A 24,016-nucleotide genomic window follows, 5' to 3' on the forward strand; every position below is an offset into this window, starting at 1 on the left:
TGCCTATAAACAAGAATTTTTGTGGATGTAAGGGTACTTTGAGCAATTCTTGACTTTATTCATTGCATCGAAAAGCGGCCCTGTTACTGAACGCGATTCTTTGCTGAAACCAATTCTTGTGGCTGCAATTCCATTATGACATGCATTTTTTACGCCTCAGAACTACGATTTCTTTGGTAAAGTCTTTCAAGTCGCGAAATTAGATAAACCCAAAATCCGGAAACAGCGCCGAGTAGATTTCTCACGGTATTCAGCTGAATACACTCTCCATTATAGTCGCACAATAGCTCTAAGAGCTTAATCCTCCGTCAGAAAATTAAGTTCGGTTTCATTTAGGTTTAATTAGCTGTTTATTTTATAAAATCTAGCCGTACAAGCTCATGACAAGAAAATCATCGTCAAACCGTTCGATTACTTATCTCCCTGCTTAACCGTTCTAAGAACGCACTCTTCGCACTAAAGCGGTCACCATAACTTCCTCTTCCTGCGGCATTGTGCTATAGAAAATATTGAGTTTCGATTAGTCCGAGAAATTTCGCCAAATGCACCTTTGACGTCGTTTTTTTTTTGTCAAAAGTGGGCGTCGTCGAGCGTTAAAGTCAGCATACTGTAGCCCGCCACCCACGCTTCTTGCTGTAAGCTCGGTATGTTAATGCTTTCTTTCTTCTAATGTTCTTAGCTCGATTCTTATAGAAAAGGTACTCTTCTGACCGATTGTCCCTTGAGTTGGTATTTCTTGCCGTTCCTGGACCTGGTCCACGCGCAGGATCAAATTCGAATTCAAGTTCTCTTTACAGTTCTTAGTTGTGTGGTAGTTTGACTTTCGAAATTGGAAAGATATAAAAATGGCGGCCTTTGCTACAATTTGCTATGCAGAATGCCAGCTGACTACTCATAAATATTTATGGATGCATAGATAAAGCCTTCTTAAAAAAAAACGCGAAGGTACTTGCATTGTACGATTTCAAATACGCAACACAAGCTACCAAAATTACTTCTTTTTTTTTATGGGAAATGGCAACCTTATTCTAAGAGGTTTCTAGAAAGGTGTCTTCTCAAAATTAAATTATTTTTAATTTGTGTTAAAGTTTGTCTTTAAGTCTCCTTTTGATTCTAGTGTTATAGTATTTTAACAAATTTAGTTTTAGGTAGGTGACTGTTCTGTTTAAAGATATTTTTGGATCAAAGTGTATTTAAATATGTCTCGTTTGATACCCACGTTTCGAAATTGTTCGTGCTTAGTTTTAAATTATAAACTGTTGGCATCTCCATTCCACAAAAGTGTGCATATCAAAATAGTTACAAACCTCTTGCTTAAGTAATTTTTTTTTTTTTTTTTTTTTTTTGAAAACAATGGCTCCAAAAACGAAAGTTCGGTCTTTAGCTCTAAAACCGGCATATATACTTAAATAAATTGTTGCCTCAAACTATAACAGCATGGAAGAATTTAACATATTAGCTATCAATAAAGAGACCCGTTTATATGACTGATGTAGATCAGGTTTTATTTTGACGGAATGTATATGACGGAATGTAAAGCTCTTGCGTTTGGCATGAAAATGAAAGTAAAAATTGCATTTTTTACCATGCTTTATATATTTTCTCTTTTTTAATTCAATTAATGCTCGATCTAGTTTCGTTTCTTATTACATTTACCGCTTTATTTTTCAAACTTCAAAAGAAATCGTCAAATTTCACTTCCGATTTCATCCTTCCATCCAATAAAGAAAACTCGATGGTATTCGTATAGTCGTAAATTCACTTGCCTGATCAATATATACGAATACTTTCATTCTTTACTTCCTTGGCGTTGTACTATTTGTGAATTTTGTGGTGTTTAAAAGGAATTTTCTTTTTGTTCTAAATTTTATTTGCAGCAAGCAAATCGCATAAGAAAAAATTCTTACAGTCGAGACAGAGTGAAAAAACCTTTTCACAGAAAACTATTTATAACAACTTTCCTACAACAAGAACAACAAAAGCGCTTCGAGACTTCGAATACAATAGGCCTGGCCAAGAGGCCCGCAGGCAGGCAGGCAAACAGGCAAACAAGCAGACAGTCAGGCTGGGGGTAGTTAAATTTCTGCTCCACTCACTGCGCTGAGCAACTTTAAAAGTTTACTGCACAACGTCCACCAGACTGCGTTTAAAAAGAAATACAACCGAGATATATTGACGAAATACGAAAGCTTGTAATAAGTGCATACCCTCGTCACCCAAATTCCATAAATTGAAACTGCAGCTAGTTAAAATCTATATATATACTTTCTGAATTGTATTGCCTAAGTTGAATTAAAAGGATTATATATGAATAATATTGAACGTATCAATGTAACCATATCACCAACATCATCATCATCTTCATCACCATTCTCATCTTCATCTTCACCATTATCGCAGCCAGTTGCGACCACTTCACCAAATGCACTGGCTTCATTGAACTCAACCATTTCATCAGCGACAATCATAACGACGATAACAGCATCTCAAACATCCACTACATTCACCACATTGCCGTCAGATACATTGACGCAAACATTTTCACCATCTACTTACAGCCAAGCTAACACACAAGTTCACCACATTGAAACTCAACAGCCGCCGCAACCCATACTGGTAGCTTCACCAACTCCACCACCAACGCCACCGCCATCCATAATCGGCTCATATTCATCGTCCTCGTCGTCAACGTCCACTTCATCGTCACCCTCGCCCTGTTCGTCATCCACCTCCTCCTCCACCTTTCCCGCCAAATTGCCCATTGAAAAGTTGAAGAATCAAAAGACACAAACCCAATTGACCCTCACAAATTCCCTACTGCTCTCCTCCACAGCATCCGTCGTTGCCGCAGCAATCAAGCACCAGTCCCTTGTACGCTCTGTGACCGCCACCAGCATAATGGATATGCCCTTCAATACGTCACCCTCGCTCCGCGTGCGTACCACCTCGCTCAATCAACTCAAGAAAACGGCTGATCTTGCCATCGAGAATGAATTGCATCTTTGTCCGAGCGTCATGTCTGACGAATTGCGTAAGCTACTACCGCCCACATCAGAGACGGTGATGACCAAACCCTTTCCAGTGCGTGGTGAACGCGCTATAACCGATGTTACTACACCGCACGTCATCGCTATGGTAGGCTTGCCGGCACGCGGCAAAACCTTCATCTCGAAGAAACTGGCACGCTACTTGAACTGGATTGGCATATCGACGCGCGTCTTCAACTTGGGCGAATATCGGCGTTGTGCCACGACCGCCTACAAGTCGCATGAGTTCTTCCGTGCTGATAATGAAGCGGCAATGGCTATACGGTCACGTTGTGCCAGTCAGGCACTTCACGATGCCTGCGAGTGGCTGTTAAGCGGCTTGGGCAGTGTCGCCGTCTTTGATGCCACAAACTCGACAACCGATCGTCGGCAGCTAATCTACGATACAGTGGTTAAGAAACATAACTTCCGTTTGTTCTTTGTGGAATCGATCTGTGATGATCCGACTATTATTGAACAAAACATTAAGGAGGTGAAGGTGAGCTCGCCCGACTACCTTAATATGAATACGGATCTGGTGGTGCGCGACTTTTTGCAACGCATCGAACACTACGAAGAGCGCTACCAACCTATTGATGAGGACACTGAGTCACATCTCAGCTTCCTGAAGATCTATAATGCTGGCAAGAAAACCGTCGTCTACAACAACGAGGGGCATGTGGAATCCCGTATCGTCTACTATCTGATGAATACCCACATATCACCACGTACCATCTATTTGACGCGTCACGGTGAAAGTGAGCATAATTTGAAGGGACTAATTGGTGGCGACTCGAATTTGAGTGAACGCGGACGGCAGTACGCCAAAGCTTTGAATGCCTTCATCGAGCAGCAGCATATTGATGGCTTGCGCGTGTGGACATCGTGGATGAAGCGTGCCATACAAACGGTAGCGGATGTGAAAGCACCACAGGAACGCTGGAAGGCATTGAATGAAATAGACGCTGGCCATTGTGAGGAGATGACTTACGAGCAGATCAGGGAGAAGTTCCCCGAGGAATTCAAGGCACGCGACATTAACAAGTTTGCCTACCGCTACCCACGCGGTGAGAGCTACGAGGATTTGGTGGCACGTCTCGAGCCAGTTATAATGGAGCTGGAACGTCAAGGTAATGTGTTGGTAGTTTCACATCAAGCTGTGTTGCGCTGTTTGTTTGCCTACTTCCTGGATAAGTCGGCCGACGAATTGCCGTACTTGTTCGTGCCGCTGCACACGGTTATTAAGTTGACGCCGGTAGCTTACGGCTGTAAGGTGGAGCACATAAAGTTGCCCGTTGATGCAGTCGACACACATCGTCCGAAGCCGAAGATACCCGGCGATGTGTCCTTAGGTCTGGATGGATTGAGTGGCGACTTGGTGGCACCCGACGGCGTGGGTAAGGTTTTGATAGTAGGTGACGATGTCACCGCGGCAAATGGCAGAACCAGAGTTATAGGCAATGGATTGGCGGTGGTCAAGGAGGGCGTGGTTGTTGGCTCGAACGATGAGGCTTCGAACAACAACGCCCACCTCTGACGGCAACCCGGAGCTCCACTAAAGCGAGGACTGCTGGCACATCTCCCAAGATTTAATACATTATAAATAACATAAATAGACATAGCATTCGAACTGAAGTTTTAAGTGAGGATTAAGATTGAAATGTAATCGATAACTGGTGGTGATTTTTGCACAGCCGCTTTTTTGTATTAAAACTTTGGCAAATATGATGGAGTTTTTTGAAACAAGTTTTTTAATGGCACGAAAGTTTACTATTTGCAACTTGGATATGACTGGACTCGATTTTGTAATAATTTTAGCTAAATGCAAATATATATACTGATATGTACTTATTTATGAAGGTAATGTAGTTGTACGCGTTTGTGAGATCTTTTTTCTTATACGTATTTACGGGCTAAACAGCCAACCATACACACATTATACATACGCTATCGTATATAATTTTTATGTAAAACGTTAAGCGCTAAGAATATTTGCTAATTTTAAACTTAAATCTATGTTAGTTCTTACCAAAATTGTTGTAATAAATCAAATAATTTTCGAAAATATATTTTTTGTTCATTTTCCAAGTTGTTGGTGCTTGTCATTTATTCAATTTAGTACTGATTAAATTTTTTGTTCAGTTTAATTAAATATTAAAATTTTGCAGAGGTAAGAAGACTTTAGGCTGAAACTTTTTAGTAGCAAGCAACCAAAACAAAACCAATCACGAACATAATAAATACATACTTAAAAAAAAATTGATTGTTGTAACTCAATACATAGCAACCAAAATTAACTTTGTGAGTGTAATTCTTTGTATTATTGATTAAATTTTTTGTTCAGTTTAATTAAATTTTGCAGGAGGTAAGAAGACTTTAGGCTGAAACTTTTTGTAGCAAGCAACCAAAACAAAACCAATCACGAACATAATAAATACATACTTAAAAAAAAATTGATTGTTGTAACTCAATACATAGCAACTAAAATTAACTTTGTGAGTGTAATTCTTTGTCATTAAATAAACTCAAAGCTTCATGTACTGAATCCCAAATAAACTATCAAGTGATGAGAACACATTACACCGTTTGTTGTTTTATTTAATATTACCCGGGGGAAAATTAATGAGTGCTAAAATATATGCCTTATATACAATGCATTCCACCATAAAAAGCCACCAGATGAAAATGAGAGGAAAGGGGGCAGTGTGACTTAAGGACCTTTTTTATCCTGTAAATACGTCCATGATCTTGATTGCCCAAGAATTCTTCCGTGCCACAAAGGATAATGATCATGGTAATCTAATCCCCATACATATATATGTAAGATGTTCGATTATTCGCCTTTTTTACAAAGCCGCTTTTCGAGTTATTCGAATTGAGTATTAGGGCCAGCAACATAAAAAAAGGTTTTTCAAATACCGGCCACCCTTCGGCGTGTACTTCAGCCATTTGTGTCACAACATGAAGAAGCAGAGCACGAATAGAAGCAGAAGCTTCTTATTTATCATTGGAATCATTAAAATTTCGAAAAATTCAAATCTTTTATTGAGAAGTCAAGATTTTTATGAAATAAAAAAAAAACAGTTTGTGCGATAAGAAAATGCGATTTATTCGATATTCGAAAATTCAAGATTTCAAAAAAAAACCGGCTTCACTCAGATATCTAGAAAGCCGCAGGCAACCGGTTTGGAAAAACCGAGTCATTCACCCTAGTAAACATCCAGTCTCATTTTTCAAAATTCAGATTAGCCCGTGCAACACACCTTAACCGATTCCAATCGGGACCAAAATTTATATGTACTATCTTCCACTATAGTAGTATCGAATTTGGGTATTAGATGAAAATAATATTTAGTTTAAATTTGTTCAGTCTTCATAGAGGAATATGACCTTTGCCCCCTGCGCGCGATATGTCTTAACCGGTTAACATGGTATTACCGATTGAGTGAGACGCAAAAGGAATCGTGAGTCCTGTAAGAATGTCCGATATCTGCGACCGAAATAGTTGTCTGCTTAAGGCTTCAGAACAGCCTCTTAAATAGTTTCCCGATATAACTGTGCAGTTATTTTGAGGCCACGGCTCAAAAATACGTGCTGAGATCGTAATCAACCGCTATGGCGGCCCAAACCATCACCGTCGTTGGTTGGCGTGTCTGCTTTCTAGTGGTCATTAGAATTTTCTGGAAAGTAAATTTGTCATTAAAAAATACCAGAGTGTCGAACATCTCAAACAAGTGCTTATCCGGGAATGGGTCAAAGCACTGCAGAGCCATTTAAGGGCAGCGTACGTTGCTTGACTGGCCCTTTGAAGACCTTAATTCAAGGGTGGCCAAACTGAAAATCGCTCATACAGGGTTTAAAATAATTAATTTGTCAACATTTTTTGTTGAATTCAGCAATCCATTCAAAAATAAAGCAAAACCTAAGCTGTAATATATGTATGTATCTACACCTGTTTCCTAATGCATCGCTGACCCGTCTGTGTTTCATTGTGTACTTACGGATTGTGAACCACAAGGTACTTCCAACCTCAGAAAAATTCTCAAGAATAGATTTTCGAAACATTTCGAAGATAGGACGCTTTCGCAGACGACTTTCTAAGTGGGAAACCCGTATAAAATATGACTACGAAACCACGATAAGGAAGGCTAGAAAAGTCGACGAAAAAGTTCTTCCCTGCGGGGTACCTGAAGGCAGTGAGGCATCGCTTTGGCTTCCACTCAATGTTCTTTTTCTATGGAATAGTGTGCCTGGAGAATCCTCAGCTAGAGAAAGGTGTCGTCTCTTTGGCTGGTTCCCCTTCTACGTAAGCTACGTAGGATTGGAGAGTTTCAGATCTCTCCCAAGAATTTTAGGACAATCACTTCTTTTTCTTATTGTTTCCATTTAATTTTCTGTCCGTTTCAAAATAACCCGTGTTTTGCTTTCATTCATTGCGAAAATGTGTACATAGATGCTCATTTCCTAAAAGTAAATTTTTTTCAGTTAGATCGGGGGAAAGAGTTTTTTGTGAACATAACTAAACGAAAAAAAATTGAGCATACCTGTTATTTCATATAATTTACCACCTTTATTTGAAGTAAATATTTTACTTATATTAAGTATCGGTGGTGTAGTTTTATTTTAAGAGGTAAGTAAATTCCTGCAGTTTGGAGTCAGAGTTCAGAAGAAACAGAATTTAAAACTTGGAGAATGGCTTACGATAGCTTTACAAAATAGCGGAGTACCATAAACGATTTTTTCTCTGACAGTCGTTCTAAGGCTTTAATCCGGCGCAACTTAAGCTTGTACCATAGAAAAAAAGTTTTCACAAAATAAAATTAATTGACTCCTTCTGAACGTTCTTTCGGTTGAAGTTTCCACAATATAAGATGTGGCAACTCGCGCTTACTACGATTTGAAGACATGCACCAAGAATGTCCCGACCCATAATGGGAAAGATGCCTCTGTCCGGCTCATATCCTCATGAAGACAAAGAAACGCGATGATCGGTGCAAGGCCATTAATGTCACGTAAAAGAGCGCAAATTCGGTGTTGAATTTGTGGTGAGAGTTGCACTCCGTCGCCGTGAATTGTCCACGCCAAGGCGGGCAAGCTGCGTGAATGTCTCCAGATCGAAAAATGAGAGACCCAATCGATCATGTTGTTATAGACAGAAAGCACGCTTCCAGTGCTTTAGATGGTAAGTACACTCCGAGTGCCAAACATCGAATCTGATGTAGGAGAAGATAATAAGTGCCGCAGGACTGAACCGCTCAGGAATGATTTTTTACAAGAGCGTACAAAAACATCTGATGAGGCGGCTCTTGGAATTTTCGAGAGAAAGATTCTGCTTATTAGATTTACCTTCCTTTGTGCGTTGGCGATGGCGAACACCTCAATATAGCACTGTGCGGCGGATTAAAATACGGCGGCTCCGCTGGCTGGGTCATGTCGTACGAATAGACAAAACGCCCCAGCTCTCCTTCACCTCTACGATAGGAAAACCAGGTGAAGAAAGACTTGGCTTCACTTGGCGTTTCCAATTGGTGTCAGTTGACACAGAAGAGAAACGAGGTGGTGGAAAAATATGTATTTAGGGACGCGACATGTTAACAAATGTTGCCTATTTTTTACAAGCTTTTATTTAACTTGCTCTGTATGTATGTAAGTATGTTTCTTCCTACAAACTTGAAACTTTCAGATGGCTCAGAAGCCGATTACAATGCAATACGATATATGAATTAATGCAATAGGTGGCGCGGGAGTCGGGATATTTGAAAACACCGATTTGTAATCCGATTTTGTTCATATTTGAGGCCATGAGTGTAGAATTGACCTCACCCAAAAAAATATAAAAATAAAAGTTGTCTCTTCTTTAATTTTAAGGTACAAAGCTAAGTAGCTAAGTAGCGTACCATCAAAGCAAGGAATAAACGATTTTTATTTTAAAATTGATCACATTTGAAATTGTTCTAAGAAGTTAAGTACAAAAAAGGCCACTTTTCCTCTCGTGGCCTCACGTACATTATTTACATGAAAAGGAATAACTCCTTAAAAAATTTTGCCGATAGATGCTGCAGGAGTCGAGATATTTGGTAAACCAGTATTTATGGTCCGATTTGCTTCATATCTAGAAAGCTGGTTCTAGAAATATTTATTTTTACTTTTTTACTATTAACTTATCTTTCGTTTATTTTATATTTAATATTTTTGTATAAAAGTGTACAAAATTATTAAAAATCAACACAATTTTTTAGCTACTTTAAACTTGCACTTAATAATACTAACATTTAATGGGTTATAAAACTGCATACTGCAAAATTTTATCTAAATTTTTTGTTTTATAATATTTGCACAAGGTTTGAAACAGGAATTTAAATGGTTTTTGTCAGATAATGAGCTATACTTTTACAAAATAGTAAATATTAAATAAACAAAATTGGTTAAAATGTTGCGTCCTTATTATTTTTCCACCACTGTATGTGCATAAATATGTATGTATGTATGTGCTCTAAATAAATATTAGTCTTGAATTTCATATAACCTTTAAAACATTTTGGAAAGGGTCGGACCATACAATTAGAGGCATTTAAGGGCTTTACTAAACTTAGAAAGTTTCCATACGTTATAGTCAAGCCCCAAAACGATTTTTCTCCACCGCTATTGCTAACAAATTTCTTATCTTCAGAGGCCTGTAGTAAATTTGTTTGCGTTTTGTTTAACCCTTTAACTTCTACCATTATGAGTTTGGACACTTTGTTTTGACAAATCCCTTTAAATTCCAATTAGGGAATTGAAACTGTTTTTTTTTTTAGGTTTTAAGTGGAGAGTAGTTCATCCAATCCTTCACTGCAGTTTGCGCCTGCTGGAAAAACGAGAGAGGGGTAATTGTTCATAGTAAGTACCAGCAAATGAAGGTAAAAAATCAAAAAGTAAGAAAATAACCTTGCCGATCTCGGTTGCGAACATGTTAAGCCATAAACATAGCCCTAACTCACGTTTTGCCAACCATCAGTATCAGAAACTCTACACAGTAGTATATGTTTTAACTTGTGGCGGATCTTCCTGTAATCCAATTTATTCAGTTATACACAAGTATATACTCGTACATATACATACAGTCAGTGCCAAATGTAAGTGTACACGATGTTCTAATATAATATTAACACTTATTTTCAAGAAAAAAATTTTTCATTTATTATTTATGAAAATATAGATTATTCTATAACAACAACCATATAAATCAAAGCTTCACACTTTATATAAAGTTCACAAACAATTCAAACAATTTTCATCAAAATTTCAAAATTTTTATTATTTAGAATTTCTAGAAAATTTTCGAGTATGCAGTTTTGTAGCCCGTTCAATTTTAGTAAACAAGGTGCCAGTTTCAAGTCGATAAAAATTGGAAATTTTGTCATTAAAATAAATGTGAATATTGTATTAGAACAAGGTGTATACTTACATTTGGCACTGACTGTATATAGTACACTTCCATACCAGTTTTTGTGTTGGCACACATTTTTATACTGCGTTTTCACCCTAAAAAATTACTTCGATATTATTAAATGAAATCCAATACTTCAACCTTGAGACCATAATGAAATTACATATTATGGCTTGTGCGTGCAGAAGGAGGATTGCGGCCATTTTGTTATTAAATGTCTTTAAAGGCTGTCAAGCAATTAAAGTGGTTTTATATTTTGTGAGTAAGCAGTTGGAAGTACAGACAAGTATATATGTATGTACATGTATATGTAGTACATATGTATATAGGTATTTTGCAATCGTCTACTTGTGATAATGCGAAGAGTTCGACGAGTTTCCATCTTATTATCTTTCAGATGCATTCAAGCACTTGTTGTGGGCTCAGATGCCGAGAAAAATACAAAATATATTCAAAATTAGTTTCTATAAATTACATGAACTCTCATCTGGTTATCAAAAACAACTCAACGCATAGGTGGATATGAATTTTTCCATCTTTCAAGCATATGTATGTATGTACAACGTGGCGACGAATAACTGTCACGCAGTTTTTGTTTTTAATAGAATGTTCCTTTATAGATTTTGCAAAGAAAGTATTTTATTGTTAACTTTCCACAGATTTAACTTTAACTTTATTAATTAGTTTTAAAATTTTAATCCTTATTTGCATTTTCCACCATTGTAAACTTTGGGCGATAAATACTTGTGGCACGCAAGGCTTTTTCCGGGGATTTTTTTCGTAGGCTTTGCATAAAAAAGAAAGAAAAAATAAAAACTGTATAGGGTTGGTCGAATGAATAGCCGTCCGAGTCACCAGTTTCGAGTCTACTCGATTTCTGGACTCAAAATGAAGAAAATTAGCCTAGGGTTAAAGAAGATGTGAAATAAATTAACCGACGAAGACTTGCGCGAAAGTTAACAATAAAATACCTTTTTCGCAAAGGATCCTTTTATTTTTCAAAAAAAAAAAAAAACACAACCTCGGTAACATTTTTTCGCCGCCACCCTGTACATGCTGAATATTATTATATATTATTATTATAAAGATTAATTTTATTCAACTGTAAGGAAATATCACACTAACTCCTAAGCCACTTACCAAAACTCATATGGGCAATAAACTGACCGGCAAGAAAACCTCGGTAAATGCCAGATCACACGATTGCCGTAATGCGTCAATTATTGCCTTAGTTTATATCCCAATCGTGTGATCTCACAATAAATCGGCTCATGCGGACATCGATTGTGCGTGTAATCAAACATAAAGCGGGTGCAACAACAATTGTATAAAAACAGGCAATGGTGTGACTGCACATAATTTGATTAGGGCCATTTCTTTATTGTGCGCCAAATCAGCACAATAAAAATGTGCCAGATTGGTGCATTTGCAGCAATCGTGTGATTCCAACTTAACTCTTTGAGCGACGAAAATTTCAAGTGATTTTAAGCCCCTTAAAGAAAATTTATTTTTTGTTTTAACAGTAAAAATAAGATGTATATAAATTCAAACTTAACAAAAATATAAAAAAAAAATGAAAATAAAAAAAATAAAAATTAAAAAAAATAGATTAAAATAAAAAAATAAAAATTAACATAAATTACAAATTGAGAAAAATAAATAAAAATTAACAAAAATTACAAATTGAGAAAAAAAAAATTTAAATTAAAAAAAATTAATTTTGTTGCTTGTATAGGCTTTGGTTGATCTAACTGGTGCTAGTGCAAGTGAAAACACAGTTTCCTTCATTTTTTGCCCGACGTTTCGCTAACTTCCTTAACTTCTTCAGGGGCGCAAATCTATTGAAAAACAACAAAAACATTCATACAATTACAATTATACATTATTAAAGCAAATAAAAACACATTTATGTGATGATCAAAGACAACAACAAACTTTGGTGTCTTCTTTTTTGTTGACTGTCCTCTCTGTATCTCGCATTATGCGGAGGCTCTCTAACGCATGATACAATAATTTTTAGAAGGTAGTTTCACTTCAAAATTTTTGACATAAACCGTGTCTGTGACAAACGAGCAATNTGTGTTAAGACTGCGTTTATACACGGAAACTTTTGTCGACGCGATTTTTCACATTCCCTTTTGGTGTTGCTCATTTCATTTACACACGACGATTTTTGTGTATGCAATTGTTGTGGTCAGCTGTGAATCGCTAACTCAATTTACACAGACGAACGAGAGCACAAAGCAACTCGGTGCCCCTCTCCTTTCCTCGTCACGCTCTCTCCTACAAACGTCGAGTTGCGACAACAAAAATCGCCGTGCAACAAAAATCGCACTAACTAGATCAGCTGTGTGACCGTTCGTTATTACATGTTGTGCTAGTGCTGTATTGTTTTTCCTTTTCCTTATGTCCGCATCGTGCTCTGATAATCGTGTGCCTAGTGATCGTTTTGTTGTACCTATGTAGACTTGGTTGCAGTCCTCGTTTCGTTTACCTTTGCATTTAATCTCGTATACTACGTTGCTTTGTTGTTGTGGCTCGAAGGGGCTTTTCGTTTTCGTGAATACCGAGGACAGAGTGCAATTCGATTTGTATGCTATAGTTATGTGTTTCTTGTTGTTGTTAATGTTGTGGGTGAACTTTTGAGTTAACTTGGGGACGTATGTGACACTGTAAATTGTTTTGGCTCAGTTTTTGTTTCCGCAGAGGGTTGGTTATTACTTCTCATGAGCGCCTGTTCGATTAGACTTTTTGTTAAATGCGTGGGATAATTATTTTGTTTAAGTTTCCTGTGTACCTTCTTTATGTTTTCGCCTCCAAATTTGTTGTGACTTATGGTAAGTATTTTAGTGATAAGATTTTTTGCAGTATTAATTAAAAAAAAATATTTAATTAAAGAAAATTAAATAAAAAAAAAATAAAAAAAATAAAATAAAAAAAAATAAAATAAAAAAAAATAAAATAAAAAAAAAAAATAAAATAAAAAAATAAAATAAAAAAAAATAAAATAAAATAAATTTGTTAAATGCGTGGGATAATTATTTTGTTTAAGTTTCCTGTGTACCTTCTTTATGTTTTCGCCTCCAAATTTGTTGTGACTTATGGTAAGTATTTTAGTGATAAGATTTTTTGCAGTATTAATTAAAAAAAAATATTTAATTAAAGAAAATTAAATAAAAAAAAAATAAAAAAAATAAAATAAAAAAAAATAAAATAAAAAAAAATAAAATAAAAAAAAATAAAATAAAAAAAAAAAATAAAATAAAAAAAATTAAATAAAAAAAATAAAATAAATAAAAAAAATTTAAAAATTAAGAGTTAAAAAAATTAAAATTANTAAAATAAAAAAAAATAAAATAAAAAAAAAATAAATAAAAAAAATTTAAAAATTAAGAGTTAAAAAAATTAAAATTAATAAAAATAAATAAAAAATAAAATATATATGAAGTCATTACCAAAAATTGACCATACAGGCTTGCTCATCCAGTAGCTCAATTGGCTCAGTTGGCTCACAACAACATTACTGTGGCTCACTTTGGCTCACTTACAACAAACACAAAAATCGTGGAAGCACAATGCGCAAAATGTTCACCGTTAAAAATCGATCGACATTCAGTAGGCTTACAACAACACCACTGTGGCTCACATTGGCTCACTTACAACAAACACAAGCAAAACAAACAAATCAAGCGTTGATTCGGCAAAACAAGCGGGACCAAAATCGATCGACATTCATTCGCTGCTGCCTCACCTTGACTTGTATGTATTTGCTCAGCTGTATGCTTGTATCATTGATTTGTTGGTTTTGGGGTTGAAATATTTTTTGCAAATCCCAGAACGATGTTGTTGTAATTGGTATTGATGTGGTTGTCGTTTGGCTCAGTAACTTAAATTTGTTGAGCACCTCTGCCTTAATACATACAGCGTTTCAAGGCCATATTTTGGGGGGGGTGGGCGTTTTCTGACCCCCCCGAAATGTAGAAATGTAGGTTTTTAAGGCACTTAAACTTGAAAAAGGTAAAACGAACTTCAAAAAAAGGCACATATTTCTTTTAATTTTGTTATGTACTTCCTTTATGTACAATGTAAAGGTCCAATTAAAGATATAAAAAAATACATACAGTGGTCAAAAAATTATAGTGTTAACGTATTATATTTGTTGTTATTGAACTTTTGTTATATTTAAAAAAAATATATAATATATAGTTCGTTCTTTAACAAAACCCGTGGAAATTCATGTTTCCAAATTTGAGCAGTCCACTTGCAAAGGCGCTATGTAAAAAACTTGTATTTATACGAATGTTGGTAAAGAACGAACTATAAAAAACTAACCGAAATTAAATAACAACAAAAATAACATTTTAAAACTTGTCAAAATTTGGTGCGGCTATAATTTTTTCGACGACTGTACATAAGTTGGCTATGATTACTCGGCCGTGATATCATAGTAGCACAATGCCACTCATATTTGACTTACAAACAAACTACGGGCAGGAATTTCAAGATTTCAACCCAGTTTTTATGAAAAATTTTACTTTCATCAGTATTTTTCTTTTAATCAAAATATGTTGAAATAAAAGTGAAACTAAAAAAAAATTTTCCAGAACCCCCCCCCCATGTTTTACGCGAACAATTAGAAGGGCTGTTCGGATTATAGTAAAACTGCAGGATCGTAGTATTTTTCTAATGCTAAATCCGGCCGCTGTGGTTATCCGCTCCACTCCACAAGTTCAAGCCATGGTCAAAGCAAAATCGCAAAAAATGTACAAGAAAGGTTTTTTCTTAACAGCGGTCGCCCCTCGGCAGGCAATAGGAAACCTCCGAGTGTATATCTACCATGAAGAACAGCTTAAAATATAATCGTCGTTCGGAGTCGGCGTAAAACTGTAGGTCCCTCCGCTTTGTGTGACAACATCAACGCGCAGACCTCAACACTAACACTTGACAGCTGTCGACTAATAAATGTTTTAGACACCCTAGAGACGAATTTTACGTCAAATCAAAACGTTGAGAGTTGGCAGCTGTCGAACGGGCTGTAAATTTCTCTAGAAATAAGGAAAAAATCCTAAGACTTAAACGTGCTAGGTTTTAAGGCTCACTGATCTCGAGTTCTATATCGCATACAAACTTTTTCAGTTGACAATTGTCAATTGAGTAACACAATGGACCGTAAGCATAAAAAATAAGCAATTGTTTTTACTTAAAATTTCATACTTTTCACTTAAATTAGTTTGAAAAATTCGAGTAAAAGCATTTGCTAAGGCAAAATTAATTATTTATATTTAAAATGAAATCAGCTTAAAAAAAAAAACAAAAATTGTGAAAATCTTCCCTTATAAAAAATAATGAAAACCTTCGCCAGTTTGTTTCGCATCCCACTGAAGGGTTTCTGTTTAATCTGGAATCTTTGTACAATCTTTAAATCACGAATCATTGCTAATACTGATAGGGAACATTTTTTATAATCGAAAAGAAAACTAACTAGTATTTAGACATTTTACTAGAAAAATCATTGTAAAATTCATTGTTCTCAAAAGCATAGGGAAAGTTGTGACCAGGACCGCGTTGCACGCTGAGTTTCCAGTTCCGTTGAAAAAGAACAATGAACCCCCGCTAGATTCGTCGGGTAGTATGAATTATAATAACCCATTTTGGCAGCAAAGGTTGGCGACGTCCTTGAAAAGGATTTGGTTTCATTTTTCGGAATCGGTTAAAATCCGGTTACAGCGCCCTTCAAGAAATGGAACTTGTACAATTGAGATTCGGTCCAACGACCCCAGCTGACTCAGCCAGTTGCCTACGCACTGTGCTAAGTTCGCCTTAAAAAGTGTTGTTGCTTTTTCCACTTTTTTCATGTGAGCCAACTACAATCAAGCGCAGCTATTCCGCTGCAATTCACATTTGATCATGTGGTTTGTTGGTTTTTGTTAATAATTATATTTTTAGAAGATTTAACTTTTAGGTATGCTCGCCCTTAAGTTATTTGGTTTTTGATATTTTGATATTTATGGCCTTGTAACAATTATATTGAACAGTTTTATTGAGCTTGAGGCCATTCTACGATTTTTATAAATTATTGTTACTTTTCGACAATAGTTTTTCAAGATCAATAAAATTGTTGAATTACAGCAAAAAGAAATAAAATGTACATATATCCAACCAATTTTGGGCCATTTCCATGCGAAAATCAAAGTTTTTGGCCGTTTTCTTTCCTTTTTGGATGTTTTTTTTTTGTATGAAAGCTGTAATAAATATTTGTCGGATCGCAAAAAATAATATCAAATTCGGTAAAAAAAACCTCCGATACTAATTTTCAGAGCCATCGAAAATTTTAAAATTTTAATTTGATATCACTCGATTAAATGACCTAACATAGAAAAGTGACTATCACCACTGAATTCAATAACATTCTTAAAACTTCTAAATTATGACTAAAACATCGTAAATAAATGTAAGGTGTTCTGATTTCAACAAATTATTTTTCGTGATTGGGATAAAGAAAAATATTTGGGCATTCACACAATTGGTATACGATTTGCACCAAATTTCGGGAAATTCCCAATCGTTTGACACTGCATTTAAACTTGTATTTATACGGATGTTGGTAAAGAATGAACTATAAAAAACTAACCAAAAAGTAAATAACAACAAAAATAATATTTTAAAACTTGTCAAAATTTGGTGCGACTATAATTTTTTCGACTACTGAGCACAAGGCGAATTAATTAAGGTGATAGCAGGAGTACAAAAACAAAAATTTAAATGTATTTTGTTTTTGCTTTGGCGGCATAAACTGTCAAAATCTGTAAGAGTGTGTGTAGAAATTCAAACAAAATTTTTCAATTTGATATCGGAAGCCGTGCGGCGAAACACATACACAAAATCAGCTGAGCTAGTAACACCACCTTTTATAAATTCGCCTTGACTGAGCATAAGTTGACTATGATTACGCGGCCGTGCTATCATAGTACCACAATGCCACTAATATTTGACTTACAAAGAAAATACGGGCAAGATTTTTAAAATTTCAACCCTGTTTGCGTGAAATATTTTAGTTTTATCAGCATTTTTCTTTTAATCAATCTATTTATGTTGAAATAAAAGTGAAAATAAAAAAATATTTTGTCAGAACTCCAACAAGAAAATGCGCAACACCCTCCACAAAAAAAAAAATCTAAAAAAAATCAACGGTAATTATTAGCGCCTTGAAACTTGCACTTTATTAGACTAAACTTGAATGGGCTACAAAATAGCATACNAATCCAAAAAAAATCAACGGTAATTATTAGCGCCTTGAAACTTGCACTTTATTAGACTAAACTTGAATGGGCTACAAAATAGCATACCCGAAAATTTTCTAAATATTCTGATTAAAAATTTGGAAATTTGGATGACAATTTTTCAAGTTTGATTATTTTAATTTTCAAGAATTCTACACTAATTCTAAGAAAAGTTTCTTTTCCATATAAAATATATGGAAAACTTTGAGTGCTTTGAGCACTCCCTAAATCTTTTTATTATGGGTTTATGTTTTCTTGGGTATAGAACAATCCTAGGTGGTGGCGGGATTAAAAATCCGACCCTATTTTTGTACATACATTTTTGGACCACTTTAGTTAGTGTACATATGAATGACCGCTATCGAAATCTCTGAATTAAGCAAAGTTAGAAATTCAACTTGATTGCCACAAATAAGTTAATACTAAGAATGTATTTAATGATTTTTCATACTTATTCAGTATTGGTATTCAAATGGCTCATAAAGCAGAATTTTAAGAAGTTAGTGAGTATGGAAGACAATTCTGAATAACTATGAAATTAATCCGTAAATACATTTTTACTCTTCATTTATTGCTGGCATTTAAGTTAGGTGAAAGTATGTATTCTTCTTATTCTTATGTATTCACCGAGTTAATAATTTTGGACCAATTATTATTATTTTTTTTTTAATTAGAGCTCGAGTTATGAAATTATTGTATTTGGTAAAAAAACAGTCCGAGTGCGAATAATGCTTAAATATGACTCAATATTAACACAATTCTGAAAAATTTATAATTATGCAAGCATTTACTACTGCCTTTTAAGTAAATTTGGTAGGAAAAAAATAAAAAATAAGAAACACTCATAAACTTTTACACACTAACTTAGCTGCAAGAAACTAAAATTTTATATTATATTATTAATTAATATTACTCTAATATCACATTTATTTATTTATGTACATATTAAAATTTTCGCTTCTTTGTTCTTCCTACTTTCAGAATAACTAATCATGTGAAACATTCTCCGAGGATTTTTTAAGGGCCAGATGCGCTTTGAAGTAAATTTGCAACACGAAATCAGCAAGTAAGAGTACACAAGTGTCAAGCGCTTTGACTGATTGACCGTTTAATGATATAAGCGCGCATTCGCTGCAAAAATGTCAGACGATCGCGTTTATAAGGATGGCGACATCGTTTGGGTGAAGCTGGGCAACAATTGGTGGCCCGGCGAAGTGACCGATGTGCACCGCCAACCAGAAGGACTACTAAAACACTTAAAAAAGAAGCCATATTGCGTTGTGAAATTCTTCCAAGAAGATGCCTAGTAAGTCGAAACGTGTTTCTTGTGAAAGCCAATGCGACAAAACTCTAATCTGGCTTTTTCTTTAATTTTTTAGCGAATATATAAAGAGTGCAAAGCAAATTTTTCCTTTCCAATGCAGCAAAAAAGATGAGTTCATCAAAAAGGGTACTGGTAAGTGTTTACTTTGACATTTCTTAATAATAAAATACATTATTGAAAGATTAATCTTTTCTATCTCATTGTATAGCATTATATAATGCCAAAAATAAATTCATGGAGAAGTTCCCCGCCGATGTTGAGATCGCCGAGCGCTTAACGCGTAAAGCTGTTGCATCAGACTTGCTGATTATCAACGATCGTCCAGATAGTATTGTAAAGGCTATATTGGGTCCGACTTATATACGACGCAGTAACGATTACTATGACAATGAATACAACAATGGCAGTTGTAATACTGACTACAATAATAAACGCAGAAGTGGGGTAGGTTGAAAATTTTTGTATTGCAGATTTATTACGTAAAAATATGATCGGCAATTGTTACAATTAAGTAAAAGTTGTGATGGCAAGTTCAACACATAATAGTTGTGTTCGATAACAAAATTAGCCATCATAAGCTAGCAATCCAAATCAAGAGCCTAAGCGAGAATCCTCTCCAAAATGAGAGGAAAACCAAAAAGTTAACGAACGGAAAATGAGGAGCCTTCTGCAAAAACAGGAGGAAGAAGACAAACCAGCTGACTTTGTTTGTGTTTAGTTTGTAAACAAGCTGATTTTCATCTGACCGCCATGGAAGAATAAAAGAAAAATATCGTTCAATATTCGCCAGGAACATTTCTGGTAGCAAAAACTAGTTGGCACTTTCATATAGTTATATTAGCAGGCAACCAAAATTCGAAAATATCAATCAACCATGTTTTCAGATCATATCGAGCCCTAACCGCCAAAATAACGTAAGCGACATTTTTTTCAAAATTTTCTTTTTGATGCAGAAATATTCCTAGAGCATCTAGATGCATTTCTGCATCAAAAATAAAATTTTGAAAAAAATGTCGCTTACGTTATTTTGGCGGTTAGGGCTCGATATGATTCCTGATGGATAATTTTTGTTGTCGTAAAGTTTTTCCAGCACAAATTGAACCAAGGCGAATTAATATTAGGTGAACAGGAGTACAAAAACAAAAATTTACATGTATTTTGTTTTTGCTTTGGCGGCATAAATTGTCAAAATCTGTAAGCATGTGTGTGGAAATGCAAACAAAATTTCTCAATTTGACACACGAAGCCGTCAGGCGAAAGGTGCATTCGCTTATTGATTAGTTTTTGCTGTTGGCGTACACAAAAATCCAGCAAAGTAGGGGAAATTGAGAGACAAAACTGACATTTAATTTTGATGAGAAGCTGCTAGTTTCTGCTGGATTTTTTTTTTTTTTGCCAACAATAAAAATAGCTGATCAAAGTAAATGTATCGAAAGAAAGCTAACACTCATTTACTTATGTTTGGTTAGTAAATTGCTTTAGGCAAAGTTTTAATTTATATTCTTTTCATATTTTCTGTTTTATGCTTTTTATGTAAACAAAATTTCGATCAGCTGTACTAAAAACTTGCAGGTTTTTGTTAGTTTTGCGTTCGCGTCCTTTTGCAAACATTTCTGTCTTTGAGAGAGAACGGATAAAAATTCCTTAGAATTTTGCTGTTGAGAGTTTTCTGCTTGAAGAATACGCAAATACACCTACATATAAATTCGCCTTGAAATGAACGTTTCTTTTCCACCAAAATGTAAATTTTTGAGTGATGGATAATTTTTTTGGAGTTATCGAATAAGAAGAAATGTTACAAATTTTTGTGCTGTCAAACCAAGGCCAATTTATATATGCATTTGCCTTGTGTCGAACGCAACTAATATTTACTTACATAAATAATTTGAAATTGAAGTGTAAACAATATTAAAAAACTTGTATGAACTATAATAGTGCCCTGTATGCCGCCATCGTAAGACCAATTATAGGCTCCGGGTTGATGGATAATGGAAGACCACAGCACAAGAAGTCTCCCTGTTTATTCTAAAAAAAGATGACTTTAAAGATACATATTTGTTGTCAAAGTTAATAATTCCATGCCAGATGCAGTATTAACCAGGCCTTTCAGGAAACTTAGCGTTGTTTCGCAAGATCAGGCCGTTACATATAGACTTCCGCTGAACAATAGCAATTGCAAAACTTTTTGTTTTTCATTTTCAAATGCAGTGGTAATACTGACTCAAAGCATTCTCATGTGCTGGAATGACTAGAACCGATTCTGAACTTACTTCACACAGGGAGTGGGTCAATTGGTATGCGGCCCTTGTGGCTTAAGCCATACGGCAAACACAACCTTCACTGCTGTTCACAACTCGCGCAGTACGCCGGTGCCCCTTGCACCTGAAGAACCCTCACGGCTAAACGGACCTTACGTAAGCAACCAAAGTCTCGCTCTTCGTCTTCCCTTCCCCAACTGCCGTGTAGGGACTAACCAGCTGTCTTGGTACCTCGCGCAGTCAGCCCCATGTGTCAGACCAGAATATGCCGTAATGTGAAGGGCAAATGGGGTTGTTGTTGTCGTTGTAGCGGCACTACTAAGCCCCGCCTATTTCGGTTCATCCTTCAATCATTGTCGTCAAGCTCAACTAACGCTAGGCCCAGGAAACGGGATGTTTCAATATGGTCGATCCAAGGGGAGAGGTGTGTCAGCTGAGTAGGATTGACCTGGCATGTGACGAGATGGTTGGTGTCGAGCGGAGAGTCTCCACATACCGGGGACTCATTGGGGATATTGGGGTCGCGTCTAGACAGATAGCTGTTAAGACGGCTACAGTATCCAGACCGTAACTGTGCCCGTCTAACGCGGGTCTCTCTTGGCAGTTGAAGCTCCGTCACTGCTACAGGTGGTGATTGAGATTCGATCACGGTATTCTAGGCGGGGAGTCGCCTCGTCGTTGATCGCTCGTCGGTACGTCATCGGGTCCAGTGGTTGATCTACGTGTATCTGGACCGCGTTCTTGTATATAAATAGGTGCCCCTGACATGCCTGGGCGGAGGCTCCTCCTCTAGCAAAGGTCTATTGGGGTGTTCACTTCCGTCGCACCCCACCAGAAACTGCTTACACAGCATTTTGTTGTGCTCCTTTACGGGGAGCACTAGGGTCTCGCTGTGTAGGTGGTGCTCAGGCGACATCAGCAGGCACCCAGTCGCTGTTCGGAATGCGGCGTTCTGACAAACCTGTAGCTTCGTCCACAGCGTTCAAACGGGTGCCGGCCGGTCAATGGCCTTGTATGTTGCCAGCAACGTTTCTTTGTCTTTGCCCCAGGGGTTGCCAACGAGCGACTTGACGACCTTGTTGCGGCTCTGTGCTTTGTTGACAATTGCGGTTGAGTGCGTGGAGAAGGAGAACAGGCAATCAAAGGTGACCCCAAAAATTTTTGGGTTGTTTACTGTCGGTATTGGTGGGCCGTCGACGTGTGTCAAGTTAGCACTACACTTTTCGAAATTGGAAAAGTTAACTACGGCATTAATTGTAGTGTTTTTGTTGTAAATTTGTTGTGGAAAGCAAAAATTTGTAGCTCTCGTTTTTTAAGAAAAAATGGTATGTAGTGCTAACTTGACACCATACACCTAGTCGATAGAATTGAGATATCCAATATGCTACTATGCCATTAATTGTAGCTTTTAACTTTAAAATTTGTTGTGGAAAGAAAAAATTTGTAGCTCTCGTTTTTTAAGAAAAAATGGTATGTAGTGCTAACTTGACACCATACACCTAGTCGATAGAATTGAGATATTGAAAATGTTATAACGGCATTAATTGTAGCTTTTAGCTTTAAAATTTGTTGTGGAAAGAAAAAATTTGTAGCTCTCGTTTTTTAAGAAAAAATGGTATGTAGTGCTAACTTGACACCATACACCTAGTCGATAGAATTGAGATATTGAAAATGTTATAACGGCATTAATTGTAGCTTTTAGCTTTAAAATTTGTTGTGGAAAGAAAAAATTTGTAGCTCTCGTTTTTTAAGAAAAAATGGTATGTAGTGCTAACTTGACACCATACACCTAGTCGATAGAATTGAGATATTGAAAATGTTATAACGGCATTAATTGTAGCTTTTAGCTTTAAAATTTGTTGTGGAAAGAAAAAATTTGTAGCTCTCGTTTTTTAAGAAAAAATGGTATGTAGTGCTAACTTGACACCATACACCTAGTCGATAGAATTGAGATATTGAAAATGTTATAACGGCATTAATTGTAGCTTTTAGCTTTAAAATTTGTTGTGGAAAGAAAAAATTTGTAGCTCTCGTTTTTTAAGAAAAAATGGTATGTAGTGCTAACTTGACACCATACACCTAGTCGATAGAATTGAGATATTGAAAATGTTATAACGGCATTAATTGTAGCTTTTAGCTTTAAAATTTGTTGTGGAAAGAAAAAATTTGTAGCTCTCGTTTTTTAAGAAAAAATGGTATGTAGTGCTAACTTGACACCATACACCTAGTCGATAGAATTGAGATATTGAAAATGTTATAACGGCATTAATTGTAGCTTTTAGCTTTAAAATTTGTTGTGGAAAGAAAAAATTTGTAGCTCTCGTTTTTTAAGAAAAAATGGTATGTAGTGCTAACTTGACACCATACACCTAGTCGATAGAATTGAGATATCCAATATGTTACTATGCCATTAATTGTAGCTTTTAACTTTAAAATTTGTTGTGGAAAGAAAAAATTTGTAGCTTTCGTTTTTCTGGAAAAAATTGAGTTGACCCTTTTTCGAACAAAATTTAGTATGTAGTGTTAACTTGACACCATGCGCCATTGACGACAGAATTGAGATATTGGAAAGGTTACAGCGGCATTAATTGTAGCTTTTTTGCTGTGGAAAGAAAAAATTTGTAGCTTTCGTTTTTTAAGAAAAAATGGTATGTAGTGCTAACTTGACACCATACATCTAGTCGATAGAATTGAGATAT

At 35.8% G+C, this 24,016-nt stretch overlaps 2 protein-coding genes across 3 annotated transcripts in view; both read left to right on the forward strand.

Moving 5' to 3' along the window:
• The first annotated feature begins 1,671 nt into the window (after positions 1 to 1,671).
• Pfrx (6-phosphofructo-2-kinase/fructose-2,6-biphosphatase) lies at positions 1,672 to 5,110 on the forward strand. Its single transcript, XM_017616453.1, has one exon. The coding sequence runs from the start codon at positions 2,308 to 2,310 to the stop codon at positions 4,561 to 4,563; it is 2,256 nt and encodes a 751-aa protein (XP_017471942.1). The 5' UTR covers positions 1,672 to 2,307; the 3' UTR covers positions 4,564 to 5,110.
• A 5,757-nt stretch (positions 5,111 to 10,867) lies between these two features.
• The window catches only part of LOC108363169 (uncharacterized), a 41,696-nt gene continuing 28,547 nt past the window's right edge, over positions 10,868 to 24,016 (forward strand). For both annotated transcript variants that reach the window (XM_017616451.1, XM_017616452.1), the window contains exons 1-4: positions 10,868 to 11,004; positions 18,717 to 19,041; positions 19,115 to 19,191; positions 19,268 to 19,503. In XM_017616451.1, the coding sequence (XP_017471940.1) occupies positions 18,875 to 19,041; positions 19,115 to 19,191; positions 19,268 to 19,503 (480 nt within the window). In that variant the 5' untranslated portion in view covers positions 10,868 to 11,004; positions 18,717 to 18,874. The remainder of the gene's footprint in view (positions 11,005 to 18,716; positions 19,042 to 19,114; positions 19,192 to 19,267; positions 19,504 to 24,016) is intronic.

Source organism: Rhagoletis zephyria, unplaced genomic scaffold (assembly GCF_001687245.7).
Source record: "Rhagoletis zephyria isolate East Lansing unplaced genomic scaffold, Rhagoletis_zephyria_1.1 Rzeph_scaffold_01206, whole genome shotgun sequence".
In the NCBI taxonomy this organism is placed as follows: domain Eukaryota; kingdom Metazoa; phylum Arthropoda; class Insecta; order Diptera; family Tephritidae; genus Rhagoletis; species Rhagoletis zephyria.